The following is a 25,880-nucleotide window of genomic DNA, read 5'->3' on the forward strand; positions in this document are numbered from 1 at the left end:
TAGGTATAAAATACACATAGCAGCTTTATTTATACAGCCCCAACCTGGAGTCAACCCAAATGTCTGCTGACAGAAGAGTGTGCGTGTAGACACGTATACACACATTATCACACATATCTACACACACATCTCTCCACATTATATATACACTACATATATAGTGGCACACTACACAGCAATAAAGAAGTCCAAAATAGGCAAAACTGTATTACACTTGTATAATTATCACTATATTATTAGAAGTTAGGATAGTAGTTATCTTTGGAAAAGAGAGATGGTGTGGCAACTGGGACAGGGCATGAAGCGGGTTTTGGAACTTTTCTTGACTCAACTGGTAGCTGCATGGATGTTTGTTGTGATAGTTCATTAAGCTGTAAATTTTTATTTTGGTCACTTTTATTTGTGTAACGCTTTATAATTAAAAAGTTTAATACAAACAAAAGGCACCGTAAGATGATTGATACTCAGCTACACACCAGCCCTACTATAGTGTGTGCCCTATTTGTTTAAATCACAACTTGAGACCCCATTCAGCTTTTCAGCTTCCTCCAGGAAGTGTGGGCAGCCAAACCACAACACAGGAGGAGCCGCTCCCATTAGATAAACATTAGCTACATCCATTTGGGAAGACCTTGGTAACATCCTATTCTGGGATTAAGGGGTGGTGGTGTTTAGAACAGAGGATTAGCATGAGATACCACCTTCCTTTTACATTTCTTGCCTCCCAGTAAAAATGTCACAGGAGGGATAGAAAAACTGCTCCCATCACAGGAGCAGTTAGGCCTTCCCAGAAGCTTGGCCCACATCCAAGACAACCTGGGAAGCCACAGCCCTTGTGTCCTATGCTCAGTGAGAACAGATGAGCACGATGAAGCCAAGTGCCAAGTGTCCTCAGAGACACCAGCAACTGCACCTGGGACTGAATACCGAGCTGTGGATGAGAAAAGAGCAGCAGAAGGTAAGATGCTTTGCCTTCCTGTGACTTACCTGCAGTCATCTTCTTTGTGAATGCCTCTATCTTCTGCCTTATTTATTCATACACTAAATGTTTTATTCTATATGCCACACATTGTTCTAGACCCCAAGAACCAAAAGAGACATGGTCTCAGCCCCATAGCTTAGAGATTAAGGAAAAGCAAATATATATTTATAAATGGTGAAAAATGCTATTTAGGAATAACAGAAGGTGTTAGGACAGAGAATAGGATAGAGTCCCTATTAATATGGTTTGAACTTTGAGTCTACTGAGCTAGAGACTCATCTTTTTATTCTTCTGAGCTATCCAAAACAATGGCTAAAAATAGAATTTGTCTAGATAGGACAAAATGACTTAAGAGCATTCATTTGTCATTTATTGCCTGCTGCCTAATTTACTTTGTCCAAACGTCAGTTGTTCTCAACAGGTCAATTAAGAATTGCATTTTTTTTTTTTTTTTTTTTTTTTTTGCTGCGCAAGATTCATGCTGAGCTAACATCTGTTGCCAATCTTCCTTCCTTTTTTTTCCCCCTCCCCAAAGCCCCAGTACATAGTTGTATATTCTAGTTCTAAGTCCTTCTAGTTCTTCTGTGTGAGCTGCCACCACAGCACAGCTACTGACAGACAGGTGGTGTGGTTCCCCACCTGGGAACTGAACAAGGGCCACCGAAGTGGAATGTGCTGAACTTTAACCACTAGGCCATCAGGGCTGGCCCAAGAGGTGCATTTTTGATTGTTATAATGATTGGGTGGGGTGGTGACATCAGCAGCACTGAATAGGTGAGGACCAGGGATGCCTGCTGTCCTGTGACGTGCAGGATTGTGTGGCACAATGAAGAACTGTCCTACATACTGCATGATGTTTCCATGTCTGCCAGATATTCTTGTGGGTTGAAAAGTCTGTTTATAATTACCTGAGGCTAAAACTTAACTCCATTTTCCATTTAAACACAAAGCATATTTTGTACAGTTTTACATATACTGAATTTTCTAGTACTGAGTCATCAATACAACACAGCTATGTCAGTCTGCATCTGACTTGTGGCACTTGCAGTGATTTATGTGTAAGTATCCGTTACGTATACATATTTGGCTACTTCATTAAGACTTTTGTGTAGTAATATGTATGCATTTACATATTGATGTGTCTATTTTATTATAAACTACTTTTATTTCTTCTCTATATTCCATTAACTGTATTATGTCAATTTTTTCAAAATTTTAATTTGGGGGCCGGCCCAGTGGCACAGTGGTTAAGTTCACATGTTCTGCTTCTCAGTGGCCCGGGGTTCACCAGTTCAGATCCCCAGTGCAGACATGGCACCGCTTGGCAAAAGCCATGCTGTGGTAGGCGTCCCACATATAAAGTAGAGGAAGATGGGCATGAATGTTAGCTCAGGGCCAGTCTTCCTCAGCAAAAAGAGGAGGATTGGCAGCAGTTAGCTCAGGGCTAATCTTCATCAAAAAAAAAAAAAAATGTAATTTGATTGATGGAGAGTAGGTAGAGGAGAGTACCTCTGAATTATATTTCAGGATAGTAAAGAAGGCATTACCAAATACTGGTTATAGGTCTCAGTATTAGGTCTCAGAGGTTTGAAAACATAGGTTCTAGTTCTCCATTAGACAGAAGTTCCTTTAAGACACAGGCTAGGTCTTATACTTAATTTATCCCCCCCTTAGTACCTGCTGTAGCAGCTTAAACAGATGATAAACACTTGCTGATTCACCAAAATCACATAGAAAAATCATGTCAATTAGTAAAATTCTCTGAGCTCTCATTTTCTGGGACTACAAATACTGTTGAATAAACTGCAGGGAGCTCTCCTTTCCAGGGCCTGAAGAAAGTTACTTAGTTTCTCCATGACTTATTTCAACATTATAATGAGTTGACTTGAACAAATTAAGCTTTCTTTAAGGTAAGTAAATAAGGTTACAAATTACACAATACAAAGTAGAGTTTTTTAAAATTCTAAAATGCTTAAGGGCAGGAAGGAAGGGGATGTTTAAGTACTTTCATCTAGAATCCCCTACTCAGTGAATGGCACCATCACATAACCAGTTTTAATAGCCGGAAACCGAGGTCACAGTTGACAACTTCCTCTCCCTCACTATCCCATCCAATCAGCAAGTCTCACCAATTCCACCTCCTCACCATTCTTCTAATTACACATGTACTGATGTATACTTCAGTCTGCTCTGGAAATCTCAGATATCCTCCTATTGCCCTGGACTTCTTTAATCTTCAAAGCCTCCGGTTGAAGATTATGGCTGGGTTTCAATTAAGTGAAGGTCTGCTATTATTTCCTAATAATAATAATTTTAAGGATAATTCAACGTCTATTTTTAAAAAGACTCAAAATAAATCAGTGATTTTTTTCTTTTGATTATGTTGCTTGATTAATCAAGGAAGATACTAGGCTACATATAAATGTTAACAGGACAAGTGAGGCTGCTATGGACAAAGGAAAGGTTGGTCTCAGCACTGGGGCCATATGTAATACACATTAAGGCCACTCAACACAAAAGCATGGGCAAGCCAGACGCTGGACTGTCTATAGCTAAATTAAGAAGGGATAACATTAAACACAGGCATAAAAACCCCAGAAAGCCTACAAATAATTCACAATTGATGACAAAATAATGTAGGTGAAGTGACTGTACGAAACTGCAACAGCTGCATTATAAATAGCATGCGCACTGTGAGAGTTGCTAGGAAACCATTTCTTTTATCTATCCTCTCTTAAAGTAGTGAAAGAATGAATGGTAGAAAAATTAAGGTGGGCCCCAGTGAGTTCTCCTTTACTTCCAGAGAAGTAGTTTTCCCTCAGTCACATCTTTTTATATACTCCAAAGCACAGGAACATGATTAGTTTTAAAGTACTAAACCTGGCACATTTATTTCAACAGCTAAGAAGTAATTGTAAAGTAAATAAATAAACACACAAACAATGGCAAGACAGGTAAAATCTAACAGGAGAGTCTCTGCTTTCTCATTTACTAGAAAAAATGTGCTAAATCCTAGCTATAAATGTTTTTTTGGCAAGGGAATTATTTTGGAAGAATTCTGAACACTAAAAAAAACTGATTATTGGGGCCAGCCCGGTGGTGTAGTGGTTAAGTACATGCACTCTGCTTCAGTGGCCCAGGGTTTGCAGGCTCGGATCCCAGGTGTGGACCTACACATCGCTCACCAAGCCATGCTGTGGTGGCATCCCACATACCAAAAACAGAAGAAGACTGACACAGATGTTAGCTCAGGGCCAACCTTCCTCACACATACAAACACACACACAAAGATTATAGGAAAAGAAGATATTATAATAAATTTTTATTAACAAACATACCAAATAAGCAAGAATATGATAACCACAATCTCCAATTTTATTAACCAAAAGAAATCTACTAAAAACTAAAATCACTGGTAATATCAGGTAGGAGATTTATTTTAAAATTCCAAATTCACAGAAACTTTCTCTAAATATTAAAAAAGAGGACTACATTAGATGAACTTCATACCGTATGGTTTTTCTTCTGTTACTTTCCCTGTAGAATCCAGTGTGTCGGTAGCTTTCCCCAGCTCTCCAATGGCAACATACCTCTAGAGGAAGAGAAATAAGGGAGAAAAAGAGGCCATAAGGTGGAGAAAAACTGTGATGAGCGTCTTGAAGTTTACAGAGATTCTTACTAATACTACCAACTTGGTACAAAGTAAAGGCAAAAATAATAGATTGCAATTGTTTTGTTAGTGAATTTCCAATTTGTGGGAAGCACATGTGTCAGCTGAGGAACCCTCACAAACTTCCCACCCCAGCCAGCATGACAAAGAAAAGCCTGCTTGTATTGATCATTATGGCTCACAAACATACTCTTATTGCAAACAAATTTCTAAAACCAGTCTTACACTGGGCAGTTTTGATTTTCAAGGAAAATTGTCAAATATACCTAAGAGCAGAGAGAATGGTACAGTAAACCCCCATACAGTCATCACAAGACTCAACGATGTCACCACAGACACAATTAAAATGAACTTTAAAATAATCTATTACTTCTTATATGAAATACTACGACTAAGCTTAGTAACTTGATCATGTATTTAAACAAAAGCTAAATATTTAGGAAACGAGCAAAACTAGTATAGCAGAAGTAGTGTACGCAACTATTACATGCGTTTTCTTAGTAAAGAGAAATCGCTACTTCTTAAGCTCTCTGGAAGGAAAAAAAGTCACTTCTAAGAACTGCTCATTATTCACAAGTGAAGAATTAAATCACTCCTAGGCAACTGAGGGCCGTTTTACTCCTCATCTCAGGGCAGACCTGCATTACACATTCTTTATACTCCTTCCTCTCTTTTGGTCAAATTCAAATTTGATTTGGAGCATTACATAAAACGGCAAGAAAAATGCAAGGAATATAATTCCCACTGAAGATAATCTGTAGTTATGTGAGCAAGTTTTTAAAGAGAAAGCTCAAAAAGCAGAAAGTTCAGTTGATTAATGACAAGCTTCTTAAACTAGTGAAGGGACCAGAGAAAAAAATGAGAAAAATCTTAAAACTTCAAATTCTCATAAACAAGCAGACATTTTATATCAGCCTAAGTGCCCTTTGAGGAATTCATCTTCTATTACATAGCTGAGAATTATTTTTTTTTATAAATACAATATAGAAGGGAATGTTCCAATGCACTTAATTTTTTTAAAATTTCATTAGTATTGACAAAAATTAGTTTCTTGTAACTAAACATTCAGGCTTATCACCTGAAACGCCTCACTCCTGCATCTATATTTTGGAACCATCAACCCTGATTCAGCGCACCACGGGGAGAAGCACAGCAGGGCCAGCGGCCAGAGCACAGACCCCACACAGTGAAGTAGGCTAAGTTAGTCTTTCCTGCTGGACCCTCGTTTCCTTATCCTAAAATCCAGGTAACAACAGTACCTCATGAGAAGAAGCAGAGTTTAGAACAGCAGGACTTGGCCCTGGTAAGCAACAGAAAACAGAACTATGATCGTAGCTGTTTAAAAAAAAAAAGAGACAGAATGGCCCACAATAACAGTGGTTAGAGTGACTCATCTGGTTACAGTGAGTTTCCACAAGGAACAGTAAGAAGCGACAAAATGCGGTCTCTGATTCATGCCTTAATAATCTATTTACTTGCATAAGAACACAATGCAATGAGGTATACTGGATTATCTATAATACTTGAATGTATTAGCGCTATTCTGCTATGTAACAAGTTTTAACCAGGAACCTTAACATGCTTTCCAAACATACAGTGCTCATTTAGTCTCTGGACTCCGAGTATCCTACACCTTGGCACATGGCACTTCCTCGGCCTTGAGCTCCCTCTCTTCTCTAAGGATTAAACCCCGTTCATCTTTCAAAGCTGCCCTATTAATCCACCCCAACTCCCAAACACCCACCCTCCCAGATCGCTAAAAGCAAGTGCTCAATACAAGTTTCTTACATAAAAAGAATCAAGGCGTATATCAAACCCACATCATATCTTTATTCATTCACTAGTATGTTCACTCATTCAATCATGCTTCTCAGGGACTATGAATATACAAAGTATTCTCCGATGTGCTTGTGAGAGATACAAAGACATATACTAAAGGGTCCCCTGCCTCTAGAAGATTATGGTGTAACAGGCTAAGACATTAATAAAGACAACCTGCAGAAGGGAATGAGTGTCATGGAGAAAATAGACAATAACGTCTGTTCCCAGTGGTTGATCTTACTGAGCTCTCATGCCATACTGCTTGGCACATGATCACCTATCGATGTGCACTGTTTTCTAAGTACACTGGAAATATACCAACCCTTATCTTCCCAAATTATAAACTGTTAGCTTGAATTTTGCATTGTTATTCTATTGTGTTTCTTACTAAATGGAAACACAGTAGCAGCTTAATAAAAAGTTGTTGAAAGAAAAGTTCCTATGTGTGCAATTGTTCACAATTCATCATAGTTTGGACATCCAGATAATATCTGGTAAATTTCAAATCATTCAGGTTTTGCAGTCATACATGTTGCATTCTTTTTAGGGGAAATAATACCTAAACAAGCAGTTCTCAAACACTGTGGTTTCTGAACCCCTATACACCTGAAGGTTATTGAGAAACCCTGAAGCAAAAATTTTTTAATATGGGCTCTGTCAATATTTACTGTATTAGAAATTAAAACTGAACAAATATTTTAAACACTAATACACATGCACACTTCCCATTAGCCATTAGGACGACGATATCATTACTCATCAGGTAACCTCTGAAAAACTCTGCTATTTACTTGTGCGACAGCAAGTAAAAAAGGCAAAACTATTAAAATAGTTTTGACTTCAACAGATCACTTGAAAAAGCCTCAGGAATCTCTGGGTCACACTTTGTGAACTGCTGATCTAAATTACAGCTGTTTTCTAGCTTTCCTTTTTCTTGGCATCTAGCAATAATTATCTTTCAGTTCTGTTCAATGACTCACAAACTACTTAGAAAACTCCACCCAGACAGTTCAGCTTCCAGCTGAAACAAAGCCTCAGCACCAAGACATGATGGACAGAAGGAAAAAAACATGGGATGTATATCCATGACCTACCATTTTATCTTATAAGGTCTAATCTATTTTTCACTGGCCTAAATTCTACACAGAGACAGGTTTTAGAGTTGTTTATTCTCCAGGATGCATTCTAGGAGTTGTGAATTCTATTACTGTATTCATTACAACATAATTCCACTACAACACCACAAATGGAGGTCTCGTAGAATTTTTAAAGAAGTTTCCAGTGAACTGTGTGCTCTCTGGGATTCACAGTTTCTCACTGATACTAATACTACTCTACTCTCTACTCATCTTCAAGCTCCCTGAACCCCACAGCAGATATGAGACAATTTTAAAAGCAAATCGGCTTCTGTACTCTTCAGGAGAAAGGAAAATGACTGTATCACAGAAAGTGTGCAGAATCATTTCTATCTCAACTAGGCAACTACTTTTGCTGAAGTTTGATTTTGAAAGCTTGTGATTCAAAGTTTCACAGGGGATATTATTTACAATGAGGAAGAACATTTTTTTAAAAAACCTGCCAAACTGAAAACACGTGGCTTTGAATGTCTTCATTAAAAAGGAACAGCTCTTTACAGTTCGTAAGTGTAAGCCCTTCAAAATTTTCAATATAGCACTTATGAAATGTCCGAATATTAATAGAGTGTAAAGAAAAAGTACAAACTGGACTAACCTCTAGAGAAAATGGATTAGAAATGCTCAAATCTTAGTGAGCTGGCTAAGTTTCACAGGAGCATTATTCAAGTCACACTTCAGAGTCGACATTGACTGGTTAACCTAAAAATGCTCCTTGTAAACTTGTAAGAAATTACAGTCCTTTGAACACATTTAGGGTGGAAGAGTTTGTATACCCTAACGATAACACTTGTTTAACTGTTGGAGATGATACAAAGCTGCTTTCTGAGGAAATGCTGGCTTTGCCTGCAGGTACTACTATGGTTTATTTCTACATAGAAATGGGAGCAGACTTATATCCAGAAAATGCTAACTAGAGTCTTTATATGGCATCAGTGATTTCATAATAGAACACTGACCCTTCCATCTGCTCATCTGGTTTCTAAAGCATATATAAGTAATCAGTTTTAATCAGCAATAGAGAAAGCTAATAAAGATAATACTCGAAAACCTCGTCAAAGTCTGTCACTTCAAGGTACGTCTGCTATCTGGCTTCTGCTGAATGATTAGCTCAAAGAAAGTATAATTTAGGGAAGATTCTAGAGGGACCATGCATCCATGGCCTTCTTCTAGGTAATCAACATTTCATACTTAGATCAAGGTAGGCCAAAGGGACATAGCAGCCTAACCTCTCTCAGAATCATTTTACCTAAGTTATATTTGACGTAGATGCACTTCTACATCTGTTGTGAAACTATTTTTGAGAACCACCATCTATCTGTCATTCAATATCCCTCACTGTATGAAATTTCCTTCTGACTTTAATGCCCAGAGCAAGTTTCTCTCTCCCTTAAAGAACTGGCATGCTTCCTCTTCCTGATGAGTGCCATGTTTTACCTAGGCCACCAGAAATCACAGAGAGGAACGAAACTAACTGTATTCAAGATTTCCAGCAAGACTTGCTTGGGCAAAATAAATGTCAGGTATCTATGGGACATGTAGTTAGAGAGATTCAACAGGCCTGGAACTGAGGAGAGAGAGATCTGTGGCTAGGTGAAATACTTGGGAATAGTAATAATAACATTCATTGAGCAATTTCTCTATATAAGGCACTATACAGAAAACCTAGATGCTTTTTATACACCTTATGCATGTAATCCCAAAAGAGAATGCAGTGAACAAAAATGACTCAAGAGAAATATGATCGTTGGCAGAGCAAAGCTTACTATAAGACAGGAGAGGAAGCTAATGAAGACAAAGAGGACTCTTCTTAAATCTTACTCTGATCTGAATAAGAAGGAATGCAAGAAAGGAGTTGAGTGGTCTGTGGAGTCTCTTGTCTTCATAAAATGCAAGCAAAATAATCTGATGGCCAGAAGATTTCACTAAAAAAGCTCAGCACTCCACCCATTAATTGATAGGGGTTGTGTGAAGTGGCACTAGGTTGAACAGGATTCTAAGGATGTTTCTCACTTCAGCAGAAAAGAGTCTGTTAGGCTGTGTTCAATTAGCAATGTCTTCAATTAGGACTGAATGGTGAGGGAAGGGTGTATTGTGATATGGCTGTAACATAAACATCAAATATCTACCACTGTCTAATTCTTCTAGTAGAACTGTGATGAAAATAAAAATTCATCTGTAAAAGTAGGAAGTGAAAAAAGATTAGATACTAGATCAAGCAGTAGGTCTGTGCCCAGTTAGAAGGCTGCAGGCACCAATTTTTTTTAATGAAATAGCAAGAAAAATATCAAGAATACATTGTACATAGGATTAAAGTTATTTGAAAAAATTTTTGGCTTTTTATACATATGTGTATATAGGGTCATGATGTAAAATGAATTTCTTACTATGGGTCTTAGCCAAAAATTTTGAAAGCCACTGGATAAGAGGATCTCTAAGATTCCTTCCAGTGCTAAAAACAAAATCTTTAAATTAACAGTTTTTAACTACTTTTGAGAGATGTGTAACCTTCAACATACTTAAAGGTAAAATTTAGATGATTTAATTTTTCAACAAATACATAGATTTTAATTTTAACTTAAAATTAAAAGTATAAGAAATACAAACAACTAAGAAGATAATAATGCCTATTTTTGAAATGGGAAGCACCCAAGAACTAGATTTCTATAATAAAATGCACCTAGGATTTTCTACTTAAGTGACAGCCATCTGAAGATCAGTGATTTCACTGTACAACATTCAGCTTTCCTAGATGAATACCCAAATGACTTGTGATAAATAAAGCTTAAACCAGAGCCAATGATGTATTTACATTTCCAGTCATCATATTTCTGGAAATACGCCTGGAATTCACATGTAAAACCTTTCAATAACATATAGGGTGCTGCATGTATTTGTGGTTTGGGGTCGGGGGCGGGGGGGGTTGGACAATGAATATTCCAATGAACTCAACACATTCTATCTTGGGGAAAAAAACACAAACAAATATCTTAATGTAAAACATCTTTTTTGTTATTATGAAAATGACTTGTTTGTTACAAAGATTTTGGAAAATACCAAATAATGTGAAAAAAGAAAATAAAAGTCATCCGTAATCCTGTATCAAAGCAACCACTGTTTATATTTTGGAATTTAGAAACAAGTATTAAATAACTGGCAAATACCTACATGAGAAACAGATTCCAAACTCTGTGTGTCAGTATTTAAGCACAACATACAAATTCACTATAAAACAGTCACACTCCTCCAATTCTAACACAATTTTTATATTCTGTGATTTCTCAACACCAATATTTTGAACATTGCAGAGAATGCCAAGTTGAAATTTTTCCATTCATCTAAAGCATTATGATCCTTTCCATATGAAAGACACAGATTTTTATGCCAGTTGATAACTAAAATGAAATGTCAAAGGCAATATACTCTCCAGGGCTTTTTATTTTAAGAAAACCTTACTTAGATCACTGCCACTCAAAGTGTGGTCCAAGGACGAGATAAGTTCAGAAAATGAAGGTGTTTAGAAACTTATGTAGTAATTTGATGTTGCCATAACATTTAATTATAATTTACAAAAGTCATCAGTCTGCAATGAACTGGAAATTTTTTAAAATGGTCTTTGACCACACTGTTTTTCCCTAAGCAACAATTTACACAAAATCACTCTACCAACTATTTATATCCCACTTAGATCAAGGGTTTTAAAACAAAATGTTTAGTTCAGGAACTTGCTGAAATTCTTCTCTACCTAGCGGCATATTAACCTTCCTTCCACAGGCATTTTCACTGGCCCCTAACCCCAGCTATTATAACTAGCAACCAGTGGCTAATTAGAATACAGATAATATTATCGCTGTCAGAGCTGAAAGAGACCCTAGAGAGGTCAAATCATTTTTCCTAAGGAAAAATTGAGAGGCCCAGAGAGGTTAACCACTTTGACATCCTGATTTCTGTTTCAAGGCTCCTTCCAGCCTGCAGCTTCGAGGAGGACTCCGTCCACAGGCTAAGTGCCTCTCTTGCCTCTGCACAACCCCTCCCCCTCCTAGCAAGTGCCTCAAAAAACGCTCTTGGATTTAGTCAAGGCTACTCTAATAGAGGAACGACATAACTTACCGTCTTAAAGAAGCCCCATTCTTTTCTTTAGTAAACATTTTTTAACCGCTGAACAAAGCACGTCTTTGTTGAAAAGTGCAAGGTTTACAAAACACTATTGTTTCTATAAAAATTCCAAGATTTAAAAAAAAATCTGCAGGTAGAATTTAAGATCCATAAGTTCCCTTTCATCTAAGAAATACAACTATACAAAAAAACTAAATATATTGTCTTTAAATTATGGGCACTGCATTGTTTTTGCTTCTATAAGTCAAATTTGTTTTTCAATTAAGAATTTCCAATTTACAGTCTCAATATTCTGAATCACAGATATCACGACTGTAGACATTGTGATTAATACTTGGAATTGACACTCAAACAATTTACAGTTTATTTTTTAATTGATAAAACTCAACACATAGGCCATTAAGAAAAACATTCAAGAAAAAAGAAAGACGGAACTATGCCAGTATTTTCCAGCATTCTTACCTTGGACCCTGACAACATACTGGTCAAGATTTTTGTTCCCCTTCCAATTCCAACCACTACAAATCAAAGAAAGAAATATTATGACCTTCTATTCTGAAAACTAGGTTCTTAAATATCCATATATTTTGGTCGTAATTTCCTGGCATATGGCATGTAAAGTTGTAAAGAGCATGTATTTAGCACAATTTGAGGGCTCCTATTACTCCAATTAGTTGAACTTGTCATGCAACTAAGAAATTCTGAAGAGGAGATGGGGGAGAGACTTGTTCCCTTCTCAAAGCGTTAAACATGATAGAAACCTCAACCTAGACAGTTAGATAATAAAGTTTTAGAAAAATCTCAAAGGACTCACTGAAATTTTATATGGGCATCAGTGAAAAAGACACGGTACAATTAAGCATGGTATGATAAAGTCTTTTGATAGAGTTCATTATTAAACAAAGCTAAAGCCATCATCATAGCTAATGAACCATTTAAAGATGATTAGTGCTCAGCAGTATACAATCAAGAAAAAAGAAACATAACAAATCAACCCAACAGAAAAAAGAATACGGGGTAAAATGAGAGCCTGGAGAACGTATGTTCACACAGACCACAAATAAAGTACAACGATGGCCCACCTGTCTCTTCAATTTAAACATTACTCATATGACAACACATTTCACCAGACGAGGATGAGAGGATTTAATCATTTCTTCACTTAATAGCAAGCAAATTTTCATAAGAATTGAAGTATTTCTCATCATTGGATATAATTTTGTGAAAGAACACAATATAACCACCACAATTCAGAATTACAAGGAGAAACAATTGGCAAGCTAGAAGAATTCTCATCAATGTTTACAGCAGATATCATTCACTGAGTTTACCATGTATCAAATTCTACTCTAAATGCTTTCCATTCATTATCTCAATTAATCCTTCTAACAACCCCAAAAGGTAACACAATTATGAGGAAACGGAGGCTAGTCTCATATAGAGACTAAGAACTTTGCCTAGCATCTCATAACTGGTATATGATGGAGTTAAAATTCAGCCCAGACTATCTACCAGCAGACTCCCTTCCTTTTCATCCTCCCTGCCCCCTTACTCATCTAGGCTTTCTTCCCACTGCCACCAGCCTAAATCGGCCTAAACCACTGTAACCTGACTGTTCTACAGCTATGAAATTCATACCATTTCATCACCATCTCTGAAAATCTATATTGCACACTACAAAGCCCCCCGATAACCCTCAATAGGGTCCCAATGCCTACAGTACCAACTCCTTAGTAAAGTATTCAAAGCCCATCCTTCAAAACCCAGCTCAAATCCCAAGTCCCTCAAAAGTCTATCCCAAACCTCCACTAAGTTTCTATGATAGACTCCTATTGGTTCAAGGACTAAGATAAATTGCCTGCCTTCAGTTTCCTCTGTTGAGCAGAGTACTTTTCAAATGATAGCTCCTGCTGCCAAGGCAAAAACTTAGTATAAAAACAACAAAGATTCAAAGCAATTTTATTCTACTCACAAATTCTCAATATTAATTTCTCAATATTAATTAAATATTAAATTAATAAAATATAGAATAATTTATATGCTTTATATATGAAATTATATTACTTTATAATAATTCATATATTTATATAATTTAAATTAACAAAATATAATTAAATATTAAATTCTCAATATTAATTTCTTGAGCAGCTACTAGGTACACAGTCCCCAAAAGACACTTTCAATGGAACAGCACACTTCCTGACTTTGAAAGAGCTTATAATCTCATGGGGAAAATAAAATACAGACAAGGGTAACTGCAAGTGCTCAAAAAATGCTGCCTGAATTAAGGAATGAATAACGCTAAATAACAACATCATGGTATATGACTAAGTGTCAAAATGAACACAGAGAGAATAGTTGCTGTAGGAGGTCTGGGAAGGGAGCTTTCTAAAAGGCTAAAGAGCCAGAGAATGCTTCAGTCAAGCACTTCAGAGTTTGAGTTAGGCCTTAGAGGATGTACAGGATTTAACACACAGAGAAGAGAGAACCACGTTCTAAACAAGGAACGAACTGCACAAATTCTCAGATAAAGCATAAGCACGGTGGGTTTTTCAACCAAAGTGCAGGGTGTCTCAAGTGCAGGCTGACATGTTTTGACTTTATCACGGTTGAAATGCCAAACTGATGATGATTTCTCTGCTAATTCAGTGATCCAGAATGACAGAATTCAAAACCAGAAGGCATCCTAGAGCTACCCAAAACCGAGGCCAGTGGAAGTTAGGTAGCTAGTGAAAGTAGAATTTTAGGAAGACTAAGACAGAAGTGGTATGGAGGAAAGCCAACCAGTGTTGAGACCCAGCCAACAAGCAGCTTTTCATTCAAGGGAGTTTAAGGGACAGAATTTTTTCCTAGCGTTTTCCTATTCAATCACTCAAAATTTTATTCAGTACTTATTATATAGTTAAGCCCTCAGTGAGTTAACAAAAACAAAGACTAGGAGGAAGTTTTACATTAGCAATATAAAAGAGCAAGTGGGCAGGCTTCACATGGAGGAGACAGCATCTCAGCCAAGTCTGGAAAGATCAGTAGGATTTCCACAACTAAACGAGACAGAGACAACCAGTTTACCTGAAAAGAAAAGCATGCACAAAGACACAACAGTTTGAAAAAGTGTGGAGAATTAGGAGAATGAATGAATAACAGGGTTTCCCAAGCACTGCCTCACAATTACTACTCCCTTCCTCTATCTTCCAAATTTTCTGTGCTCACATGTTTCTCTGTAAGAAACCCACTATCTCTAAACCTATTCAAATGTCCTAGTATTCTAGTCTCAAATCAAAAAGACAGGCTTTATTTATGATGAGAGCCACTTTAGGACAGACAAGGCTATTACACATGTCATTCCAAAGCTTTTTGCAATTGGAAGTTTCTAGTGCCATTTATCTAATTCTATAACACCCTTGCAATCATCTTAAAAGATCTGTATCTTTCCACCTGTAAGAAGCTATCTTAATAATCTAAAATGAAGAAAAAGTTTTATTCATAAAGATGCTGCTCACAAAATCAGTCCTACTAACAAAACTCTGATAACCTCAATGACCTCAAAAAAGGAAATGGTTAAATAAATGCTATTTCACCCATATGACAGCACATTATGTTGCCATTAAAAATAATATTGACTTCCCTGTTAGAGCTGCTTTTGCTGCATCCCATAAGTTTTGGTAGGTTGTGTTTCCATTTTCATTTGTCTCAAGTTATCTTTGATTTCTCTTTTGATTTCTTCTTTGACTCACTGGTTATTCAGAAGTATGTTAATGTCCACATTTTGTGTTATTTTCCAGCTTTCCTCCTGTAATTGATTTCTAGTTTCATACCATTGTGGTCGGAGAAGATACTTGATATGATTTCAACACTTTAAATATATACAATTATATTTGTCAATTATTCCTCAATAAAGTTTTAAAAAGAAAGATAAAAATCCTGTTTACAAATAGCTTTTTTAATTAACATGGAAAAAAGCTTATGTTATAAGGTTAAGTAAAAGAAAAAACAGGATACAAATGTACATATAGTAGAACAGCTCAACTTTAAAAATCTGCATGGATAAAAAGCTAGGAGAAAATATAACAAAAATGTTAACAGTGATTATTGCTAAAAGGTGGAAAATGGATAATTTTTATTTTCAACTTTATGGTTTTTAGTATTTTCTAAATTTTTTCACTGTGATTTTATAACCTCTAAAGTTAAAAAATAGCAAGTTTTAAAGTGGTATATAGAAACTTAGTTTCCATTTTATGTGATTTATAATAAATGGGTGTATTAGTTTCCTATTGCTACTGTAACAAATTACCAATTTGGTGATATAAAACAAGACAACCTATTATCTTATAGTTCTGGAGGTCAGAAGTCTAAGATGGGTTTTACTAGGCTAAAAATCAAGGTGTCAGCATGCCTGCATTCTTTTCTGGAGGTCCTAGGGGAGAATCTTTCTCTAGAGCCTTCTTAGGGAGCTCGAGCTTCCTTGCCTTCTCCAGCTTCTAGAGGCTGCTCACATTTCCTGGCTCGTGACCTACCCCCTTCCTTATTCAATGCCAGCAATCATATCACTCCAACCTCTGCTTCCTCTCTTCTGCCTCTTCTTCCACCTTTAAAGACCCCTGTGATTACACTGGGTCCCCCTGGATATTCCAGGATAATAATCTCTTTATTTTCAAGTCAGCTGATTAGCAACATTAATTCTCTATGCAACGTTAATTCCCCATTGTGACATAACCTAACATTCACAGGTTCTGGAGATTAGGATGTGGGCATCTTTAGGGGGCTATTATTCTGACTATTGCAGGATTTCTGAGAATTCTGCAAGCCCTCTTTATAGAATTATATAGGTTATATATATATATGTATCTTTAATAAGTTATTTAATATTTAAATTATAAATATTTTAAATAATAATATTTATATTTAACATAGGTTAACAGAATTATAAATATGAATTTCAGATTATATATTAAATTTTCAGCTAAATTCTTAAATCTGTACCATTAATATTACAAAAAAAATCTAAAATGTTGAAAGTAAAAGTGTATTTTTTCACACAGGTCCAGTTTTGTAAAAAAAAAAAAAAAAGACCTTTATAAAGCACTTCACCAGGTACAGTAAATATCTGTATATTATAGATATTCCACAAGATATTTCAAGAAACCTTCTGAGAGTTATGGTAGATGTTATCCCTTTTTAAGAGATACTGAAACTCAGATTCAGAGAGCTTTTACTGTTTGCCCAGGGTGTGTGTTCTCTGTAAATAAAGCAGCTAGTACACAAATTCATGACAAGTAGAGCCCAGTCCTTATTTCACCAAACAATAAACATCAACTTCTCTTAACAGTCTCCAGAACTGCTAACTTAGACCACAAATCTCCCTTACCCTGTGACTCAATACATATATATACATATGCTTTATTCCTCAGCAGAAACCACAGGCATTAGAAGAAAAATTAATAAATTTGACACATGAAGATACTATATCATCATAAAAGTCCCTGTGTGATCCCATATAAATTAAGCCTCCAAATGGAAAATTATTTCCAACACAATTTCTTCCTTTATACAAATCTCAGCCAAATGCCATCCTTCATAATTCTAAAATGGAAGCTTCAACAAGATCCCTTAGGTTTAGGCTAAAAAATAAATTTATTTACTCACTGCCTTGAATGTCACTACCTGTACTTTCTGCATACCAAACAGCAACCACCACCAGAAATGAATACAATTGGTCCATTCATAAATAAGCAGATCTTACCCTGTCTCTTCTCGTATTTATGGTGCTGTGCCCTGGAAAACCATAGAACAGAACGGTTATGACAAATAGGCTTCAACTCGAGGAGGGCTGAACTGGTAAGAATCATGAAGCCACTTCTAGGACCAATAGCAAAGAACTCTGTGATTGACTGGTAATCCTGCAGGTTTCCAGCATAAACCACAGTGTTCACACAAACAGCCGAGCCACAGCAAACCATCCTTATCAGATACAAAAGGGTGGGAGCACTCCCCAAAACCAAGTGCCCAGATGCCAGCCAAGGGTAAACCTGGCAGGCAGACCTTTCTAAAGACAGCAATTTCAGGCCTGCTATATTAACTGTTTTCTGCACAGGTACAAACCCTTTCTCAAAGTCCCATCCACAACATAAAAATGGCTATTTCTACTAGCTTTGTATACCTTGTACCATTTAAGGGCTTCTTTAGAAGATGGCGCTATAAATCCAGTAGATCTGAAATATTCCAAAGTAGACTGAAAACGGCATGGCTTTAGTTCATCTTATCTGTTCTCAATCAATATTTCTTTCTGATATTAAGTGACAGTTAAATTAAACTTCCATTCATCTCTCTTACCCAGAACTCCTCGGGCTGCGCTGTCTAAAGTCCCTCCGTGCCCAATTTTCAAAGTCTGCTTTTTCCGTTTGGTCCATTCTGAAGAAGGCATTCCAGCTTCTGTAAGAATAATTGGGATGAGAAAGATAATTACCAAGACAAATGAAGGAGGATCTCCATAAATACTGGGGTGGGGGTGAGAGAGTGGAGTATTCAAAACAAATAAAAAGTATCATACAAATTTAACATGTTAAGATTATAACAACATTACTAGCAGAGAACAGATTTTAAAATGTACAGACATTCCCTAAATCACAAAGAAATAGTATTCCAAAATTAGTTGTCTAGAAACTAGAATTCATTTTCTAAGGAAAAAAACATTTTTAAAAAGTGGGTAAATATCCAGGCTAACCCACAAAAATCTAGTAAATTCCTGATAGTAGTGGGCTGTTAGAGAATGATGAAAAGAAGTTAGTTTGGGGCCAGTCCCAGTGGCCTAGTGGTTAAGTTCAGCATGCTCCGCTTTGGCGGCCTGGGTTTGGTTCTGAGCATGGACCTAAACCACTCGTCTGTCAGTGGCCATGCTGTGGCAGCAGCTCACACACAAAAGGAGGAAGATTGGCAATAGATGTTAGCTCAGGTGAATTTTCCTCAGCAAAAAAAAAAAAAAAAAAGTTAGTTTTTATATAGGTAGCTAGTTTTAAAAGTCCACAATTTCACCTCTAAATCTCTTTTACTTCCTGGCATTCTTTGCTGGCACCTCTGCTATGTTGGGAGTACACCTCATACAAGGCTACTTCTAATGACGCCAAGTTCCCAAACTATCTTTATTCGTTGTTCTCTTCTCTGAAGCAAAACTCTCAATTCCTTAAAGAAGCTAATCTCAACAAAGGTCATGTGGGAAGTAGGTAATAGTTAAGTTGCCTCTTAACCTCTGAAGCATTTAGATTTAAAAAAAAAGAGGATTGGGGGCAGCCTGGTGGTGCAGCAGTTAAGTGCGCATGTTCTGCTTCGGCAGCCTGGGGTTCACCAGTTCGGATCCCAGGTGCGGACATGGTACCACTTGGCATGCCATGCTGTGGTAGGTGTCCCACGTATAAAGTAGAGGAAGATAAGCATGGATGTTAGCTCAGGGCCAGTCTTCCTCAGCAAAAAGAGGAGGATTGGCAACAGATGTTAGCTCAGGGCTGATCTTCCTCAAAAATAAATAAATAAATAAAAGAGGATGCCAGCTTGGCCTATCTCACATTCCTATTGTAAAGATAAACTGAAATAATGTTATCTGAAAGTTCTTTGGAAATTACAAAGCACTATAAGTTGATATTATTATTATATATAACAATACATTGAGAGAATATTAGCTATTGAACTTCAAATGAAAAAGGAGAGGAGCAGGAACAACTATCTTCAGCCATACTCCTCCAAACCCACCAAACCTTCCTTATAACCACTGGCATCAAGAAGATAGAAAAAGAGAGAGAGAACACGAAAAGACAGGACAGAGAAAGGAAGAGGAGGAAGCAAAGCAATACTGGAGCAGCCAGATTAAATGGCCAAAAGGATGTGCTGTGTTGCTTAGCCTCACGGCATAATCTCCACCCTACTGAGACAGAAGCATGGCATCTGCTACAGAGTCCACGTGCCACTCTCTCATTATGACATCACCGCGCCTGGAAGAGCATGGCTGTCTGCTTTGACATACACCCGTAAGCCCAGGCCTAGGCTTCCAACTCTTTGCCTTTCACTTGCAACCCATTATGGATCTCTCATCCATGAATTTACAGAAACCTTGTGGGGAACTCTGTATTTTTCTACTTGATACTCTTTGGAGTATGAAGGCCCATAAATCTACTGTGTTCCTTTGTGTCCAAATTTACCTCCTTCAAGTCTGAAGACATACTGGTAACTCTATTATATTGGAATTTGGTTCACCCCACTGGTAACCACTCACGGATGAATATTTATTAAGGCTTTTCTAGCTACAAAATTCTGATATGCTTTGGGCCCTGAAAGATCCAAACAAAGAGCAGGGATTTTAGTATGACATGAATCAATAAAAGGAAAGACAAGGAATGTTGATAGAGGCCATGACCATTGACTGTGGCCTAAATCAGCGGTTGTCACACGTGGCTGGCATTAGAATGCGGTGCCTTGAAACTTGTATCTTGAAGAACCTTCCCAGGTGATTCTGACACCCATCAGAATGGCATTTGGGAAGCCCTGGTCTAGCTAACGTAAAAACAGAACAGGCCAATCACAAGCAACATAAGAAATGGAGAGTAAAGAGAAAGTCTACATCTGAGGGAGGGGCTTCCAGAAGATGGCCCAGCAACAGCCCTGAGAGTTTTAACCAAGTTTTATAAGAAACTTCGGTTCTTGGAGGCAGACTAACCAGAAGGCCAGGATACAGCTTTGATCCTATCAGAAACCTGTCTGAGAGAAAGAATGGTAATCATTACCTTGAGGATCAAAAAAGCCATAGTTTAGCTAACAAATCAAGCTGAACGACAGCAATTCTATGAAGGAAAAAACTCTACGATGACACTACAAAGCTTGCCCTTGCATCAGGGGCCCTTGATTCCTTCCCTTCAACATGCCCATAGGACCCATCCTTATAGGTGATAAAGTATAAGGAAAGTGAAACAAAAGAATGAGTATAACACCGGAATTAAACATCTGCAAGACTGTACCTATTTCCAATAAACATCTGAATCTGTGTCAGTTTTAATTAACACATTCCAATCAGAATAATTTGATTTGCATTTAAGAAAAAAAAAGTGTAAAGTTTGCCAGGGGATACTAAACAATGTTAAGAAGAAAGTCCCCATACTGGTTTAACGGAAAGAAAGGCCAAGGCCAAACTCTGGAGGGCCTTGAACAACTAGCTAAATAGTTTTATCACCCAAGTCTGCTGAAATTACTGTGCTATGAGCTCGGTTAAGAGAAGGGACAGTATCTTTCCTCTCCCTGCCTCTGCAGGCTAGCACAGATTTGGCTTAGGCACCCAACAAATTTAAGGTTGTTTGAGGACACTGTCTGAAATCATCTACTGGGCTGATGAACTGCGAGACCGTTCAGACTCTTCTAATATTCTCCCAGTGTATATGAAGAACCAAACAAACAAAAAGAATGCTCTTAGAGAAGTGCCCAAGTTACATCTACTGTTCCTCAAAATGTGGTCCATAGACTACTTACACCAGAATCACCTGGAGCAACAGTTTAAAAATGCAGTTTCCTAAAAAATACCCCAGACCCTCAGAATCACAATCTCTAGGAGGATAGGGATTAGGAATCTGCATTTGTACAAGGGACTCGAAGTAATTCTTATGCCCACTACGTGGAAACCACTGCGTTAAGTCTTGGTTAATTAAGTAATATGTCCACTATCAACCTATTTTAAAGAATGCAACTTTGAGGGCAGAGAGCTATTGCTTCCTTCAGGAGGGGTTCATCCATGGGAACCGAACAAAAGGCCCCTGAGGCATCAGATTAGAGAAAATGGGTCTGCAGGCCCGAAGGGAGAGGTTTATTTGTGTATGTATGGGTTTTCTGTTTTGAGGTGGTTTTTTTTTCACCCTTGAGAACGACAACTGCCAACTAAGCTACAGAGTTCACGTCAGGGCAAGTCCAAGCCCGAGATGCTCCGGATTTCTGTGCAGAGCTAATTCAGCGCTCCTTATCCCTGTCCCTGCCTTCATCTCTTGAACCCTGAGCGCGCAAAAAAGCCCAGCGCCCTCTCCGCGGCTTCTGCTCTCGCGGCGGCCGCCTCGGCCTGGTCCCAACCCGGGCTGCCGTACCTGCCAGCAGCTTCTCCTTCAGCCGATTCAGCAGCTCGGCTGAGGTGGGCCCTTTGGGCTTGTGCACGGCGAACACGCCGCTCAGAGACAGCAGCTTAGTAGCCAAAGCGGCCTTGGAGACCCTGGCTTCCGATCCGGTCCTGGCAGCGGCCGCAACCGCCGCGGCTGCAGCCGTCGCTGGCGAAGTGGCGGCCGTTGCTGCGGCGGTTCCTGCAGTTTCAGGGACAGGGGCTGAGTCTGTTTTCAAAGATGACGACGACACCACGGCCGCCTCAGCAGCTGCCATGCTTTTGCAGCCCAGACCTGTTTTGTAGCCTGGAGTCGCACGCTAATGACGCAGCAAGGAGCGCGTCCGACATGCTCTCCCCCCCATCTTTCCCACATGTGTTTAAAAGCTATGCCGACGGAGGTCCGGACGGGGTCGCAAGGGCTTGTGGGAATTGTAGTTCATGGTCTTCCCGTGAAGGCAGAGATGGCTGTGCCGTCTGAGGGATCTGATGGAGTTTTCCTCCTTTAATCCTAAATGCTTGTTAGAGGGTTAGTTCGGTGTGCAGGTGTGATTTGGAGTTACAGTCATAAACTGCCGAATCCGAACACCAAGTCTGTGTATATTTCGGCGGGAAGTCTTTTCACATCCCACCTGCCCGCTCCCCTTCCAGAACTAAGAGAACCCAGCATCCAAGAATAGAAACCTTAAAATGCTGACTTTTGTGGCAGCTTGTGAAGAACCAAGGCTCTCTTGATTCACTGCTTCTTTCAATTTACTATACTCTTGGATTCATGGTTCAAAATTAAAATACATCAGAATGTAAGCTCTATTAGAGGGAGGAACCTATTTGCCGCTGCTGTATCCCAATGCCTCATACATACTAGGCGCTTAAATAAATATTTGGGAATGAATAAATGGATCCGAGTTCTTCAAATTCCCAAAAGAAACGTCTAGGTCAAGTCATTGCTGAATCACTTAGGCTTGTTTTGATTCCCTTCATGTACCCCTGTCCACCCCTCCACCCCCACAGCTCACATGTAATTCTTAATAATTATAAGATTTTTAATACTAACTCTTCTGTGAATTGCATCCCTCAGTAACATATTGCTTAAATGTCAAAAGGCATTATTGCAATTAATAAAATTAAACTTTACTTTTGATGTGAGACCTTCTCTTTAGAAGTTATTCACTCCCCAACAAAATTCAGGAACATTCTTCTGATCCTAGCACAAGGCAGAGTGGAGAAAAATTCTTCATTTTACTTCTGCTGCAAATACATTAAAGGGCATTATGAGTTTTGTGAAACAAAGTTTGTCTTCATCGTTTCCCCAAGTTTCCTTGCAGCCACCCTCTCTCCTCGTCGTCCTAATGATGCCGCTGCTGCTCAAAATCACGTGGGGCTGGCTCCGTGGCCGAGTGGTTAAGTTCGCGCGCTCCACTGCAGGCGGCCCAGTGTTTCGTTGGTTCGAATCCTGGGCGCGGACATGGCACTGCTCATCAGACCACGCTGAGGCAGCATCCCACATGCTACAACTAGAAGGACCCACAACGAAGAATATACAACTATGTACCGGGGCGCTTTGGGGAGAAAAAGGAAAAAATAAAAAAAAATCTTTAAAAAAAAAAATCACGTTACGGGACCCCATGTGAACTTGCTCCTATTCACTCAACAAACGCATGAAAGAACAACTGTTTTAGACATAGTATTTATCTCTTCCTATATTTTCACCCTTCCCCATTTCAATCAGATCACAAGACTCTCAGTAAGCTTTGGGGTGCACAACAGTGTGAATGTACCTAATGCCACAGAACTGTACACTTAAAAATGGTTAAAATGGGAAGTTTTATATTATGTACATTTTACCACAAAAAAAGCGAAAAACAAAAAATCTTTGCCTGGGGGAGTTTTTGTAGGGTGGAAAGCTGAAATTCTTAGAAGGAAGTTACTTACTCTGGTAGCCTATTGTAAAACCCTAACCTAACTAAAAAGATTCTGCATGCGGCTGTGTTGGAGGCCAGAAGAGAAGAGAATTATTTTGAGAAAAAGAAGAAAGAAACTGAAGGATAGGCAGCTGGCATGATTAGTAGCTACCTGAGCCTACTCCAAGATTTTCCCTTTTCCAGGAAGGTGGTCTGACTCAGAAGGGATGGCTGTACCATAGGGAGCAAAGCATCCTTTAGCCTCACCAAGATTTCTATGCTCTCTTCTTGACATAGAAGCAGAGGACCAGGAAGTTTGAGAGAAAGTTTAAAGCAGGCTTGAACAATGATGACTTGGAGATTAGAGAGCCTTTTCCCAATTGTCTAGACATCAGCAAGCTTCCCTAATTCTGTTGTGACTCTGGGGTGGAGGAAGGGCAGAACTAGGGGTGAAAAATACTGCTTCCATTGGAATTTTCCACAAGCCCAGTGCAGAATCAGAGTTAATTTGATTTAAAGAAAACAAAGAAATGGATATTTCTTGCCCATTTTATTTCTCAGATGCCAGGGAACAGCTAAATGAATTCTACTCTGCTATCAAATCTGTATTCTTGGCATCAGGAGCACCAAGCTCTGCTTTTCTGAGGTAACCAACATCTCCCACATTGGGCGAGCCTTGAATTTACAGGTTATTTTACTAAATGCATGTATGAGTTAGGATTCTTTGGTTAGGTGTGACATAAAATGATTTATACCAGTTTAGAAGGATAAAAGGATTTATGAGAAGTATCCTGAAATATTATGTAGAACCGGGGACGTTCTCCCTCATTCTCTCTCTCCTCTCTCATTCTCTCTTCTCTCCCTCTCTCCCCACATCCTCCTTTTATGCTATGCTCTTGTGTCTTCTTCATTCTTCTTTTTTGCTTCTAACAGGCTTTTTTTTTCTACATCTCATTCCACATTCTCAGTTTACACCATCCTGTTTTGATCCAATTCCAAAAATATCCTGGATGAAGTAAGTCGGTGCTGGCCACCTGCAGAATACAGTGCTTTGCTCACGTTATTCCTCAGCCGCAACACTTTCCCCACTCACGTCCCTGCCTGATGTTTTCCCCATAGCACGTTTCATCTGACATACCAAATATTTACTTATTTTGTTTAATTTCCTCCGTCAGAAGGTAAGCTCCATGAGGAGTTTTTATATGTTTTATTCAATGCTGTTACCTCCAGGGCCTGGAATAGTGTCAGATATAGCACTCAATAAGTAGTTCTTGAATAAATGAATGAATAAACTTGGCAGCTATAGCAGAAACCCTGTAGATAGAGGAGAGTTACTGCCAGTTCCCAGAAAAGTGCTGAACACATAAAATAATAGATGTATATTCCAAGTGTCGCTTACCTTGTGTGGCCTCAAATGCTTTTGTCTCCATTTTGTAGGTATGGGACTGAGGGAAAGAGAGAATAAGACTACCTAATGCTATAGAACAAGACTCCAACTTTCTAGACCAGCTTCTATGCTACCCTCAACTACCCATGTGCCTCCAAGGGTTGTTAATTAACAAGACTTAAAAATCAACAAGACTTTCCAGTTTTATTTCAGATCTGTCCCTGGCTCCCCCATGGCTGCATTCCTGGGTCACTTCTCTGATCCTTGCCATAGGCGTGTATGCCTGCAAAAACTATTCTTTACAGAGGATTCTCCAGTTGTTGCTCATCTATGCAACTTCCTATAGATGGTAGAATCATAGAAAATCGTGCTTGATGAGAACTTAGAGCCCGTATAGTCCAAGTCCTTCGTTTTAAAACTGAAGCACAGAAAGATGTTCTGATAACAAAGAAGAGAAAGCTGGGGGTGCTCAAATCTATACCATGGACTTGAGAAAGGCATATTTTTTAAAAGTTTAGAGAAAAGATGGGCATGTCTCATTGTATGAAATTTGAGAAACCTGGAAAACTCTCAAAAAAATCTGTCTATGCCATTGTGAATTATCCTAATAGGAAAGAAAATTATCCTAATGTGGAAGATAATTAAAGAAACCAGGGGTCTGGCCTGGTGGCACAGCAGTTAAGTGGGCATGCTCTGCTTCGGTGGCCGAGGTTCGCCAGTTCGGATCCTGGGTGCAGACATGGCGCCGCTTGGCAT

The 25,880-nt window shown here is 38.5% G+C and overlaps 1 protein-coding gene across 1 annotated transcript in view; it reads right to left on the reverse strand.

Moving 5' to 3' along the window:
* Positions 1–22,233, reverse strand: part of TRUB1 (TruB pseudouridine synthase family member 1) — a 35,076-nt gene extending 12,843 nt beyond the window's left edge. The window contains exons 1-4 of the mRNA XM_014849277.3: positions 21,829–22,233; positions 18,053–18,151; positions 12,185–12,240; positions 4,493–4,574 (exon numbers count right to left, since the gene is read on the reverse strand). Of these exons, the coding sequence (XP_014704763.1) occupies positions 4,493–4,574; positions 12,185–12,240; positions 18,053–18,151; positions 21,829–22,114 (523 nt within the window). The 5' untranslated portion in view covers positions 22,115–22,233. The remainder of the gene's footprint in view (positions 1–4,492; positions 4,575–12,184; positions 12,241–18,052; positions 18,152–21,828) is intronic.
* Between the last annotated feature and the right edge of the window lie 3,647 nt (positions 22,234–25,880).

The sequence above is a fragment of the Equus asinus genome, chromosome 2 (genome assembly GCF_041296235.1).
Source record: "Equus asinus isolate D_3611 breed Donkey chromosome 2, EquAss-T2T_v2, whole genome shotgun sequence".
Lineage (NCBI taxonomy): Eukaryota > Metazoa > Chordata > Mammalia > Perissodactyla > Equidae > Equus > Equus asinus.